A 15,015-nucleotide genomic window follows, 5' to 3' on the forward strand; every position below is an offset into this window, starting at 1 on the left:
ATAGGTTAATAGCAGATAAAATCTAATTAAACAACACTTTTATGGCTTTCTCCCTTTTCCTAACAGGAGACATATTCTTGTTTATTTTCTTAGTATTTTAGAAACACATACTAAACTGCAAGACTTATGTTAAAATTTCTGATTCTTGTGTGGATTACCCTTTTCTGGCTGTGTTCTCCATCAGTGGTATCAGGAGTCCTGTGAGGACCTTTAGAACATCATGAATACAACCTATAAACAGTAAAACAGCAACTCCACATTATGGAGAGAGTGGTGTTTCCTAGAGATGTTCACAAACAGTGAAATAATTGTATTTCAAACTCCTACTTGAGGAAGGGAAAAGAGAAAGAAGGAGCAATTACCAAAGATGGTAGTAAAAACTGAAGAAAAATACCAACTTCAATCCAAAATAACAACTTCAATCCAACTATTGCAGTCTTAACTGTTGCATAATACTCTGTGCAAGCATACAGAGAAGAGAACAATCAAGTTAGTCATATTGCTAAATGCTACTGTTTTGCATTGCTAAACTTTCATGCAAGTAGGGAAAATGGTCCTAAAAATAGTTTCAAGTAAGTTATTTTGATCTTTTTGGAAAGTACTGTGATCCTCATTTACTAATTCTAGAAATTTTTAGGTCTTAAAAATATCTGGTGAAGAGGTACAACACTTGACATTTATCATTATTTTAAGAAGTAAATATGAGTCAAAAATGCAATTGTGACAAAAATTTATTAAAGGCATGAATCTTTATGCTACTTATAATTAATTTACAGAAAAAAATCCTAAATGTAGATATAAAATAAGAATTCTCAACTAGAGATCAATAGAAACCAAGTGACAACAGTCAACAGTAGGAGTTTAAAATTGAACAGGACTTTGAAACTCTTATTTTAATGTTGTATATAAACCTGCTCCTACTGTAAGGGAAACTTTATGCTTATGCCTACAGGGTTTTGTCCAAATGCACTGATTTTTAGCAAATGGGCTATTGTATTTTTTTTTCTTTTTATGAGAATAAATATGTTCTCAAATGAAGTCCTAGGCAATTTAGAACCAAATGCTACAAATAAGTCAAAGTGGTAGTCCTCTGGTGTTTGTGTGATCCTCATGGTAGTAGTAAAAAATGTTGCTACCAGCTGAATAATTCAGAACTTCATAGATTTACCAAAGGCAAGCAAATGAGTCAGGAACTTCTGGTGAGGAGTTACGAAGGGACTTAACTGGGAAGGGATTTGAAAAAACAAAATAAAATTTTAAAGGGGAGCTAGTCCTTAGGGAGGAACCAAGTCAAGATTATGGAAAGATAATATAGAAACAGCTCAAAGTTCAAACCTGAGACTGGTGGGAGTTATTAAATCTTGGCCTTTTGAGAGCTTTGTTTTGAGTTGTTTTTGGAAGGAGGTAACTTCAAAAAGTGGGAATTTTGGCTGTGTTGTATATTTCCTTAGTTTAATTTTATTTTGTGGGAGCATAGTCAATAGCAAACATTTCTGGAACAGAATTTGTCTGTGAAATTTTGGTTTGAAAATGATATTGGGGGAGAGTTACCTCTAACACAGAGGAAAACATTTGAATGGATAGAACTCTTCTTCCATATTATGCAGCAGGTTAACTCAGAAAGTAAACCAGTGAAAGCCCCAAAAAGTATCTAGATCATACTTAAAAAAGATGAATCTTAGATTTCAAAGTCACTTTTCTAGGTCAACAGAAAGAATATAAAGGAGAAAAGAGAACATCCGTTTATTTAGCATAGCACTGTAGATGCATATTTCCTCTTAATCTTTGCATAAATCCATTCTTTAATGAAAAAATGGGATTTTTTTTTTCTTCTCTACAGTCATAAGACTATCAAAGACACTGTGGTAATGGGCAAAGTTGAGAACTCAGTTAGGTCATACCCCACCACTCCCATCAGAACCCGTGGGGAGTGTTCAGCTTCTCTTTGATTTTCTTTGTGTGCCTTCTGAGTTACATCTGATTATTTTTACTTTTATTTTTGTAAATGTAGCACAGGTGTTAAGGGAATTATAGATAGACAAAATGATGACTTAAAGAAACTTCAGGGCAGGGGAAGAGGAAAGATGAGATGAAAGAAGGAAGAGGATCCATGTGGGAGGGAATATTTGCTTGTTTTAGCTGAAATTGTAGATTCATCTGTCATCGTATCCTCAGAATTTCTTTATGTGAATTAGTCCAAAGGACTTCAGGAACTGTTAAGAAACTTAATTAAATCTGTTACAACTCTGAGTATCTCTGTGCTATATAAATGAACTCTGTTAAAGTGGAAATTCTCCTTCAGCTGGTGAGAGTTAATCTGGGATATTAAAATCAATGGATGCAATTGAAAAAAATAATCAAGCCCAAATGGGTGAGGTTTATTTTAAGCTTAATGAGTTTATAATAGTATTTCAAAATTCTTTGCTAGTTATTTTTTCATCTAGTTCTTACATTTTATTTAACAGTAAAACTGGTAAGGGAAATGGGCTGGGTATTTACATTCATAGTGTACTTGCTGCAGTTCTACAATCTCTAAAAGTGACTGGATTTTGTTAGTTGTGCTGCTTTGGGAAACCCTGTAGCTGAATTAAATCACAGATATGTATGTGACTTTGGTGCTAAATTATTGCAAAATAGCAAGTTTTTTAGCAGTATTCTATTGAATTAGAGAAAAGCAGTGGAGTCTCCACCCTTAGATGTATTCAAAGCTGTCTGTACATGCTTCTGGGCAATCATGATCCTGCATGAGTAGAGGACTTGAATGGGATTGTGCAGAAGTTCCTTCCAACCTCAGCCAGTGTGTCATTCTGTGAATGTGCAAACATTCCACCAAATCTGTAAAAATATACTTCAGGCCTACAAAAGGCTTGATCGTTTTTCAGAAATAGCATTTGAAAGAGTTCTCATACCCTTCTTCCTCCATGCCTCCAGCTGTTACAAAGATTTTTCCTTGAGGCTTAGAAACTGTTCTTGATCTTAACTGCAGGTGTTATTTGCGCTGGATTTGTCAGCCAGGGGCTTGTCCTGTGAAGGAAGAGAGCATTTAGGAAAGGCTTATAAACTTTACCTTTCCAGTATACACTAAAACTGAGATTCAGCTGAAGACATGGGGACATCTAAATTTCAAGAAAGCTGGCTCTGTGGTTTCCCACAAAGCTGTCTAACTTTATGAGGTATGCTCTGCTCTCTTAAGTTATGTGCCCACAGGTAGGTATGTAATGTCATTTAATGTGCCTTATGGTGGGGCTGGCAGATATGACTGAGAATTTATAAAATAAATTATAGATCTTATAAAAAATCTCTTTCTCTCTGCACTGGCAGCTGGAGTCTTAAGTAGCATCTAACATGTTTATGCAATTGCATCCCATCTGTTATTCACCTGACTCCCCCTTAATGGTTTATGGACTGGCTCTCATCCAGCTGCAATGGCAGTCTGAACACTCAGCTCACATGTAGAGTTTGTTTCTGGGTATTTAAATGTAGGCATCCTTTTAACTTAGTTAAATCCTGCTCTAGAATCCAATTGCTTAGTGCAAAAATGATGGTAAGGACTCTGAAAATCTGAATGCTTATTTAGAGAGTGCAAAAGCTGTTGAGAGCAGTGGACCTTGAGAAATTTTCTGCCATGCCACTTGAGATAAAACTGCTGTGGTTCCCTGTTGGAAGCTACCCAGTAGCAAGGCCAACCTTGTGTAATCAGTACACACGCATATGCACACTCAATTGTTCTCTGAGTAAAGACACAGCAAGCAGATGAAGCTGTGAATTGCAAATCACAATAAATCATGAGATATTTTATTGCACGTCATGACTACAGCAAGTGAGTTTTCAAAATCTTAAAACCATAAATTACCTCTGTTAGAGTAAGATGTGTCACTGTTCCCATATAATAGACAAGAAAGCCTCCTACACAGTGATACACAGTTAATAACTAGAAGTGATTATCTTCTAGTGGCTACCTACAGATATAAAAAAAAAAAAAAATCTCTTTACAACAGGAAGTCTTGGTTTCTTAAGCTGCAGATCATCTTTTAGGTTTAGGAACTTGTTGAGGAAAAAGAGACTGCTACATTTCCAGATGATCCAAGCCACATCAACATGCCTAACTATCTAAAAAAAGTGGTACTAAGAAAGTGATAGAGTTAGAAAGAAAGTGAAAGAGTTAGAAAAGTGTACTGAATATAGTAAGCTTGGGGGTTTTGAACTATACTGAGTTTCATTGTTGTTTATTTCATTATAGTAAAACTCTGGCATATAGGCAACAAATGATAAAAATATTTTTTGTTTGCAAAGGCACTAGATATTTAATAAGAGAAACTCTGTTTCTAAAGTTGAGATTGCACCCTGTGGAATTGTACTGCTGCAGAAATTGTAAGAGGCTAATGAAAGTTGCACATGGCAGTGATAAGTATCACATAACCGATGGTAATTTACATTTTCAGGTACTGGATACTATGAGGAATGTCCTGTGTGGTATGAGACCTATGATAAATGAGAGAAAGATGGTCACCCTGTTTTATTAAGTTTCTCTAAGCCTTCTGATGTTTACATTCTTGTAACAAACTTTCTACGCACTTTATGTAAATAAGTTATTGTTTTGCATTCTTTTATTGAGGAGGAGAAATTTGATGGACTGTTGGTTTGTCCAGTGTCATTGGAGAGGTGGCACTTTCACCCTCCAATCCACTGTCACTTTTGGAAATCTATAATGTTGGAGTCAGAAATTAAACTTCCCTCTTTTTTACCTTGGAGAGCTGCGTGTTCACGTTGTTTTATTTTGTGTCCTATAGTGACATAAGATATTATGCATTCCTGGGTGCTCATCCCTATGGGCACCAATGACACTGCTAGGGAAGACCCTGAGGCTAGCAAAAGGCTCTGGGGAAATGGTGAACAGCATGGGAGTCCTGGTTTTATTCTCAACCCTCCTGGTGGAAAGGACAAGCTTGGGCAGGAGTAGATGTGCATTTCATGAGATCCCAGGTATATCTGAGGTTTAGTGGGGTCCCTCGTTTGCCTGGTGTGCTGAGATAGATGGAAAGAATGTCTTTAAGAAAGATAAAGGTAAAGAGAAAGGGAATTTCTACTGTTGTAAAGGAGCAGCTCTTTTGTGGCATGGGCAACTGTGTAGTTGACAGCTTGCATGTCAGGGTCAGAGTGGAGGCCAGTAAACATGACATTTGGCACAAGCGCCTTTCAGACACTCTGAATGTGAGTGAAGGAGTAGACAATCATCCTTAAACAGCTGACTAACTTCTTTGCATTACAGACTTTGTTTCTCATAGGATATTTAAGCCTCCCTGACACCTGCCAAAAGGGCAGTGCAGCAGGACATGTCCCCAGAAAATTCTGGATGTTGTCATGTACAACTTCATAATACAAATGTTGTATGTGACAAGCAGAGGTGATGTTTTCCTGGACATTCATGGCCTCTGAAGAGCTTGTTGGGGATGTGACAGTCAGTGACAGGCAGGCTTGGTCAGTGACAATGAAATTGCAGAGCTCAAGATCCTGAGGGGATTCCCGAGGAAGGCAAGAAATAGAACCCAGATCCTGAATTCCTGAATTTCAGGAATGTAGATTTCAGCTTAGTCAGAAAACTGGGAAGTAAAATCTGGTGGGAAGCAGTATTGAAGGGCAAAGGAGCTCACAAAAGTTAGATCTTTAAGATCGGTCTCCTTGAAACAAAGCAATGATCCTAATTCTCACAAAAATTAGTATATATATCAGGAGTCTGTCTTGGTTAAACAAGGACCTGGCTGGGGTCCAGCGCAAAAAGAACATTTATAAGAGTAAAGCAGGCTAAGGAGGAATTTAGAAACATTGCTTGGGTAGGTACAGATGGTGTTAGGTAGGTCAAACAGTGGAAGATGATAGAGTCAGTGATCTGAGTAATCTCAATATATACAGATCCACAGGAATATAAGGGATACATCTGTGCGAACTCAGAGATTTAGCCAATGTCATATGAGGTAAGTCTGAAAGGTGTCCTTGAAAGGTTGTGGAGACTGGGGGAGTTCCCTGATGACTGGGGAAAGGAAAATGCTACAACCACCTTCAAAAAGAACTAAAAATGATACCAGTAAATAAAAGGCAGGTCCTCTTCACCTTTGTTCCTGGAAAAATCATGGAGTGAGTCCTGTTGTAAACCATTTCTAGACAAGTGAAGAAGAAAGTGGTGGATGAAAATATCCAATATAGATGTACAACATGGAGGTCATGCTTTGGCCAGTTGGATTGCCCTTATTCTGTTTAATAATTTTACCTATGATCTGGAGGAGAAGGACCCTCAAGTTTGCTCATGATTCCAAACTGGCAGATGAGGTCAATGTGCTCTGTGGTAGGGCTGGCATCCAAGGAGATGTAGACGGACTGGAGGAATGGGCAGACATGAACCCATTGAAATTCAGGAGGGATTTGTGTGAAGACCTTCACTTTAGATGGTCAATAGTATATTGGGCTGTATTGTAGCCAAGAAATTGAGGGAACTGATTATTCCTTTGTAGTCAGCATTTGCAATATTGCATCTGGAGTGCGGCAGCCAGGTTTGGGTTCCTCTGCATAAGAAAGAGATTGACAAACTGGAACAAGTCCAATGAAGGGTTGTCCAGACTGTTAGGAAATTGGAATAACTGTCCTCTGAGGAGAGGCTGAGAGATTTGACTGCATTTGACTGAAAGTTGCTCTAATGTATGTTGGCCTTGTTTTGAGAAAGTGGTTGGTTGGGGTGACCTCCAAAGGTTACTTCTTACCCATTCTAAAATTGGTTTTGGGCTAAAATGAAAATCAATGCCTTTGGGATATATGACTGGTTTAGTGTCATAGTGAGCAAGGAGCTATTTTCAATGCCTAGAGTATAAAACCTCTAAGTACATATCTGAAGAGAAGGGTAAACTTTCTTAGTCCTGAAGAAATATACTTTCTGGGATAAAGACTGTTGTTTACCTGAAATGAGCAGTATTCTGAGTCCATTCTAATGACTATAGAACAAAGGTAATTTTTTTACATTTTTCTCTCTAATTCTGTCATGAAGACAGTTCATAGCTCATGCCAGAAAACCTAGTTAGTGTATTTAACATGGTGTACAGCATGTCACTCAATATGTGGTAAAGCAATGTTCAGAACCCACTGGAAATGTGTGCTCTGCATTCTTGTTATCATTCTACATGTGAGCTCCTACAGAAGGACACAGGCTCTTAACTTTAATCTCTTATCCTTGGAAAAGGTAACCTTGGCCAATATTTAGAGGTTTTAGTTAAAATCCATGTAATACAAAAGAGTGACATTTCATATAATATAAAATCCCCTCTACCCCTTACCACCCTCCCCCCCCCTCCATTCCCCCAACCCTCCAGATTCATTTAGAAGGAAAAAATATGCAACATCATGTTTAGAATGAACCTGCTCTCTGTGGCATAGGCAGGACCTGAACATATAATCTAAATATGCACTTCACTAGCAAGACTTTCCTCTGTTTAGGCTAAGTAGTTTTTCCTACTGTGTTCTCAGCATGAAAGAGATAACTGCTAGGGAAATGAGAACTTTCAACACTCTTATGTTACCAATCAAAATCCTAAGGAAAGATCCTGAGGGTCTCACTGTTATGCTCAGTGGTGCAAACCCAATTCTTTATTTTAATGTGATTTATCAGAACTTGCTAATGACAGCTCCAATCTTCCCCTAGGTCCTTCCTTGGGTTTGCTTTGGAATTGTAATAATTACACATATGACTCTTTCACCATATAAACAAGTAAAAATTGAGCTCTTTGTGGTAGTATCTCTACCACTATTAGTTGGACTCAACTGCTACAAGGGAATGAATTAATATTAAAGAAAGCAACAGAACAACAGGACAGAACAACAATATTGCTGTTGCGTGTTGTTTAGGACACAGCCTTTGAGATTAGCGGCTATTTTTTCCCCATTCTTCACTTTAAGATGCAAATCACTATTTGAGTAGTAAAAATACTGATTGAAAATTATGTTTAACATTGTGACTAATCTATACTATGCTCATAATGTGAGCATATCAGCATTCCTGTGCTGAACTCATGTGCCAGACCTCGTTTTGTTGAAGTAAGAAAATGTGGTTGTGAGATTTCTGGGAAAACTTAGCCAGATGCCCATGCACTGGCTATTCAGTAGGGTAAAGTGCATGTACTAATCCTGTTTCACTTAGACTGATGATAATGAGGTTAAATATCTGCAGAGGCTTCTCAAAAGTGATTTGTTTAATATCAAAAATGATGCTATAACAGTAATACTGTTATATCAGAGTGCATGGTATCCCAAAAGCCCAGACACTCAGGTGCTCTGGAGTACCACAAACAATTCTGCCCAGGATGTTTGATAATACCTGGGAGTTTTCATGCTGTATTCAGTTTTGGGTTAGGTGGGTTGTTTTCCCTTAAAAAGGTGAGTTTTGAAGGAGTTTTGAAACAGGGTAGATCACTATTCCACTAGTTTCTCAATCTGCATTTACAAAGTAATGGAGTAGAGAATTCTATGCAGTAAGAGAAGAGTTATAGATATTTGAATAGAAGAGCAAAACCACACAATGCTTTGCAAGGTATCTTGTTATCATCTTTTTTTGGTTATTTTGGTGAATAGTAATTCAGGCGAGACTGGAGAGTAGTCATGATCCCCAAGAACATTTGCTGCGCAGTATTTCGCCAAACTTTGGTTGGTATGTAGATGAGTGTAGGTTTGACACAGAATTAGAACTTGTGAGACAAGCCTTGCTGGTGGGAGCTCTCATTACAAGGCATTGCTCATTCTGTATAGCAGATGGACTTAACTGCTGGATGCATCTTAGCCATCTCTTTTAAACTCCACAGTCTCTGTATCTCTGAAATGAGGTAGATAAATGTGATAGAGGCACTGCAATATTTACCCAGGTATTTGTACAAGTTAGAATAAAAAAATATGAATGCGTAAAATTTTATAAATATGTTTATGCAAATTCTAGCTTCTCTTCTAGCTTCCTCTGTCTTATTTTGTGGTACTGATCAGTGCAGTCTCTGGTAATCACTAACAATTAACACAACTCTACCCTCTTCACTTTTGTCTGGGCACAGTGCCAGACATATTATTAAGATATAAAAGTTTCTCCCATTTTGCCAGTTCATGCCAAGGTGCTACTGACCTCTTCTTTTCTTCTGATGATCTTAGCGTTACTTCTCCAACTTCTATGAACTAAATGCCTTTTTCTCAACTGTGAAATGTAAAGAGCACATCTATACTAAGCAGCCTGGTGATGAAAAAAAATTGGATGTCTTCATGTTTTTAATCAGTAAATTAACTTCTAGCACTCATTTTAGTGCTGCAGATACACTCTTAACTGAGATTCCCTTGCCCCAGATCAGATTCAGCAATGGCAAAAGATGAACCAGTGTCCTTGTGCTGCTTCTGCATACTCAGCTCTACCTTGGACTGGCTCCTTTGAAGATTTGATGTATCTAGTTTGCATACCAAATTGGTCAGGCCCTGTTGAAAGTACTGCATTACTGATAAAGCACAGTGTTTAGTCTGAATGAGATTGCATCACTTCAAATATATGGTGCCTTTGTTTTGCAGGGGTAAAGATGCCATGTATGGCCTCAATGTAAAATAGAAAAATGTTTGTGATTGTGCTGGTCTATTTTGGATTCAAATAGATACAATTAAGATTCTACAAAAACTGTGAACAGGTCCTCAAAGGGTAGTTTGATTTGCTGCTATTCATGATTATCCTTTTATATTACCTAGTATCAAAGAAAAGGTAACTTGCTTCTCTATCTCTGCCTCTAAATTTGCAGAAAGAACGCTAATTTGCATGAACTTTTAAAAGGACTGTTTTATCTCTAAAAAGGTTTTAATCATATTTTTCTGTGCAAGAGATTAAGCAATTTTTTATAAGGGTTTTATATTGGCACCAGTGAGCCGGTTCTTGCAAGTTAGATATTACAATTTTTGGCAAATGGGCTGATTAATTTGATAACTTTTCTTTCCTTGCTACAACAGAATCTTAAGACTCATTAGTTTGTGAGTTTCATTGGTAGCACCAAAATGAGAGAGCTCTTGTCACTTTCGGACAGACCATAAAGTACATAGGGAGAAAGATGTGAAAACTACAGGATACAGGGAAAACAGACCTGCAGCAGGACTTCTGGAACAGATAGCTCTTGATTTCATGGTCTTTCATAAGAAAATGTAAATGTCACAGAACTGTGAAAAGAGACTGTTTCCACAAAAATCCCTAAGATATTTGAAATCATAATTTTTAAGGTGAAATCCTTGGCTCCAGTGAAGTCAATAATAAGCTTACCACTGAAGGTCATTTCTCATCCTTTGCCTCTTTTTTATGCTCATCTTACTTCCTTAGGCCTTAATGTCTCTTCCTCCTATTTTCTATTTCAGGACAGATTAAAAGTGAAACAGAAACAGTGTATATAGTTTTAAATATCAAGTCTCATAAGAAGTCGTTTCCCCAATTTTAATTGTTTTATTGAGTGAATTTATTTATTCAAAGTCACTAGTTCTTCTGACTCAGACCAAGATGTTGTGTTATGTTTAAAATAAATACGCCATCTGATTTTAAACATAAGACAACTTCTGGGTCTGAGTCAGAAGAACTAGTCACTCATTTGGCTTTGAATAAATAAATTCACTCAATAAAATAATTAAAAGTGGGGAAACAAGAGTTCTACTATTGTTTAAAACTTTCTGATGCTTATTGTTTAAAACTTTCATTTGGGAACATTATAAAGTTTCAGACTACCCAACTGAAGGACAGAAATACCACCCTCCACAAAATACTCAATATTTAAGAGTATTATGAATGCTCTCATTAATAAGTATCAGAAAAACAAATGTTTACACTGATTAAATCCCTCTTTCCCCATATTTCTGTTTTGTACTCCATGCAGCAGCACTTTGCACATCTATTAATAATTACATATAGGATGTTCAGTTCTGAAAAATTACGTCGGGATGTGTATTTGTTTCCTTCTAACCCCCTTAACTGAACTTTGTCTTTTCTTTACATGTCAAGGGAATCCACCTTTCTTCAGGTATGACTGCATTGTGTGTAGCCTCCCCCACAGGCCTTTCTAATATCTTTACCTAGACACCATGTGAAGAGGCAACTACTCACACTCATGTCATGCTTCTCCACTAAGACAGTTTATCCTCTGTGCTTTATCATGTTCTCTGCTGAGCTGTTCTCTTGATGCGTTCCTGTAGCCATTCAGGAGAAAAGCAGAAAGCCCCCAGCTGGTACTAGTTTCATCACTTACTATGAACCAGTACTGGAAAAATGATCTGTGATTGCTACACTACAAGAGCACTATAAATATTTGTACAGCATCCCTATGTAGGTCATTTTGGGAGCTCATCTGCATACAGCTGTGTCTGAAGCAAAGTACTGATGAAGCTAAAGAAGGAGACAAGCAAGAGTACCAAATGCTGGCACATCTTCATCACTAAAACAAATTGTATTTGTGAAGATATAGTTGCTTAAGAAACATATTTGAATAGGCAAAATAGAGCCACAATATAGTACGATCTCTAAAAAGGATTTGGTAAAAACTTGGCTCTGATCAATGAGGCAGAAACACTAGTGGCAAAGACATAGAAGGACCAAGGGCTTTTATGGATTGGGTTTGTCCTGTAGCCTCCCAGGTCTCTGAGGGAAAGTATGAGCTGTAGTACAGAGTAATTAAACCAATTGGATATGCAGAAACTTATGACACTAAATGGGATAGGTCAAAAAGTGATGAGGGAGTTGATGCTACTGCAAAGTCAGTCATCTTCAGAAAGTTACTGGGAGAGTTTCCTAATGACCAGAGAAAAGCAAGCCCTGTACCCGTCTTCAAAAAGGAGATCCACAAGAGAACTACCACGCAGTTTGACAAATGTGGCCAGTACCTTCCTGGGAAAGTTACACAGTAAGTCCTCTTAGAAGCCATGTCCAAGCAGACAAAAGATAGGAAGGTTATTAAAAATAGACAGCATGTGTTTAACCTCAGGCAAATCACTCCATCAGGCTTTCAGCATGATCAACTATAGCATTCTTATAGCCAAATTAGTGAGACCTGCACAGTGGATGAAAAATAGACTGAACTATTGGGCTCAAACCAGCTGTGGTTATTTGCATCACATCCAACTGCTGGCGTGTTACTATTTGTATCTTTCTGACTAATGGTATGCAATGTCACTGTTACTGATGTGAGCAAGTCATGGAATACATTCTCTGCAAATCTCAGCTGGGAGAGCAGCAGATACTCTAAAGAGCAGGGCCACTGTGCTCCATCCAGGTGGGAGGATGAGCTGGCAGGAACATCTTGAAGTTGAAGAATGGCAAGAGGAGAGTTCTGTATACGGGAAGGAGTGCACCAGGATAGGTTGTCCCAAAAGCAGCTTTGCAGCAAACATCCAGGTGAAATGCATTCCAGCAGTATGTGGCTGTGATGAAGAACACCATAGGCAGACTGGCATTCCTCTGCTACCTCAGGAGTGGTTGGAAGGTTGGAGAAGGTTTTCTCCTCAATATATTCAGCAGTTGTGAAGTTGCATTAGGAGTACAGTGTCCAGTTTGGGGCTAATAGGTCCTGGAATAACACTGATATGGTGGAGACAGTCATCACGATGGTAGTCCAGTACTGAAACACAGACCGAGGAAAACTGTAAAATCCCTATCGAGAGGGGCATACAAAACTCTGCTGTTCAGGGCATGGAGTAATCCGACCTCATTGACTCTAGTCTGAAGGGGTTTCTTGGAGGGGGGTTCCTCCAGACGCGTTTTCCATCCCCTCTTACTTTGCCTCGGGCGAGCGGCGCTCCTTCAAGCTTTACCCGCACATCGTTGTACGCGGAGGGAAGGCGAGCGGGAGGGCTGCCCGCGGCTCCCCGCTCGGTCCCTCACGGCGCGGCGGGAACGGGGGGCGCGGGCGGCGGTGCCTTTAAAGGCCGGGGCGCGGGGCGGGCCCGGAGCGCGGGGGGAGCCGCCCGCCCGGAGCATGCGCTGCGCGGCGCGGGGCGGCGGAGCTCGGCGGGCGGCACCGCCGCACTCCCCCGGCAGCCGCGGCGGCAGCCAGCGAGCCCAGCCCGGCCCCGGCGCCGCCGCCGCGCGGGGCCGTGGTGGTGGCGGCCGCCGAGCCCTGATTGATCGCCCGCGGGGCAGCGGGGCTGCGAGCCGCCCCCCAGCCCGCTCTGCGCCCGGCGGGAGAGGCGGCGAGCCGCGGCGGCCATGGGCAACGAGGCGAGCCTGGAAGGAGGCGAAGGGCTGGGCGCCTTCCCCGAAGGGGCGGCGGCGGCCGGGGATGGCGGCGGCTCCGCGGCCCCTTTGCAGAGCCTGGTCCCGGCCGGGGTGGAGGCGGACCTGAGCCAGCTGAGCGAGGAGGAGAGGAGGCAGATCGCCGCTGTCATGTCAAGGGCGCAGGGGCTGCCCAGAGGGAACCTCGCCGGCGCGGAGCCGCCTCCCATGCAAAGGCATGCACGGAAAATCTCCCTTCTCCCGCTCCTCCCTTCCCCCTTCTCCGTCTCCTCGCGATGGGGCGGGGGGCGAGTCGCATTTCGAGCTGGGCCCGCCGCACCCGGAGCCGGCGTTCCATTTTGCTGGCAGAGGGAGGGAAGGGGTGGCCGCACGGGCGCGGGCACCAGGACGGAGCCCGCACCCTCCGGCTCTCCCCACTACAGCGGTCTCTGATAATAGCGGCGGTCCCCGGTTCCGTGAGCTGCGCCCTCCTTTCCTGCCTTGCACTGATCTGGAGCACGGGCAGTTTGTGTGTCGGGGCGCGGAGAGATGTGCAGACACCGTTGTGGTTTTCTGTGTGCGGGTGTGTGCTTTACGGGGCTGGAAGCCCCACATCTCTGCTAGCAGCCAGGGAAGCGGATGGGTTCTGCAAGCGCCTGGAGAGAGAATCTTGTTAAATCTTCCAAGGCTTTTGGGCATAATACATTTGATGGCCGTTACTCTGCTAATTCAGAACCTCTACAACTATCATTCGGCTTCATTAAATAGTCATGGATTGAGGAGGTCTGTTTCAGCCTATTTTTTCACCCTTATTTTTCTTCTTTTTTTTTTTTTCCCCTATATTGGAAGGGTAGAGGCTAAATAGATTAAATTGCTTGCCACGGTATTCAGCGTTCTGGAGAGTCATGACTTTACCTCACTGTGCTTTTGCGAAGGCTGGGGTAATTTCCTTCCCTGTTCTTTGCCTGCCTCTCGGCGTATTCTCAGCCCGACGTGCAACAAGCCCGCTCCCCGTCCGGCTGCTCGGGGCTGCCGCTGTCCGTGGTTCTGAACCACGGCCCTGCCCGGCCCCGTGCCGCTGTCCTCGGTCCTGAACCCATCCCGGCCCAGCTCCGTGTCGCTGTCCTCGGTCCTGACCCCCTCCTCACCCGACCCTATGTCGCTGTCCTTGGTACTGAACCCCCTCCTGGCCCGGCCCGGCACCCGAGGCCGGCGCCTCTGTTGCTCTCCGACTCCGGGGCTGGGTGTGTTGTTTGTCTTGAAGGAGGAAGCTGAAAGGAGCCTCCTCGACTGTTTCACGGTGCATTGACCTCACCCCACCATACATGCATATTCAGTTTATATAATGTCAGGTTTATATAAGTGAATTCTAGAAGAGAGGCAAGGAGGGTGGGACTAAATTAATTCTTGGGCAATTATTGGAGTCGCTGAGATTATACCTGAGATGATGGTCTCCATTTTTTGAAACTGGAAGTCAAATCTTCATGTCTTGCTTAATTATTGATCAGGCATTAGCACTATGTGTAAAATAAAATTTTCCATTCAATTTAGATCTCTGCACAGCTTCTGTTGTTAATGAGGAACATTAATGAGAAAAAGAAATATTCTTTAGTTCCATGAAACTAAACTCAAAATTCCCTTTTGTATAATCATCTATGAACAAACACACAAGTACTTTGAAACTTACTTTTCACTGGAACAATACCATTAAAAAATAAAGATAAATGTTCTTGGAAGTCATTAGAGTAGGCTGAACTCATTGCAATGTGAATATATCTGCA

At 41.2% G+C, this 15,015-nt stretch overlaps 1 protein-coding gene across 7 annotated transcripts in view; it reads left to right on the forward strand.

The window, feature by feature from the left end:
• Nucleotides 1–12,993: 12,993 nt before the first annotated feature.
• PCLO (piccolo presynaptic cytomatrix protein) overlaps nt 12,994–15,015 on the forward strand; it is a 323,497-nt gene continuing 321,475 nt past the window's right edge. For all 7 annotated transcript variants that reach the window (XM_014268538.3, XM_026794798.2, XM_014268539.3 and 4 more), the window contains exon 1: nt 12,994–13,470. In XM_014268538.3, coding sequence (XP_014124013.2) covers nt 13,229–13,470 — 242 coding nt within the window. In that variant the 5' untranslated portion in view covers nt 12,994–13,228. The remainder of the gene's footprint in view (nt 13,471–15,015) is intronic.

Source organism: Zonotrichia albicollis, chromosome 4, assembly GCF_047830755.1.
Source record: "Zonotrichia albicollis isolate bZonAlb1 chromosome 4, bZonAlb1.hap1, whole genome shotgun sequence".
In the NCBI taxonomy this organism is placed as follows: domain Eukaryota; kingdom Metazoa; phylum Chordata; class Aves; order Passeriformes; family Passerellidae; genus Zonotrichia; species Zonotrichia albicollis.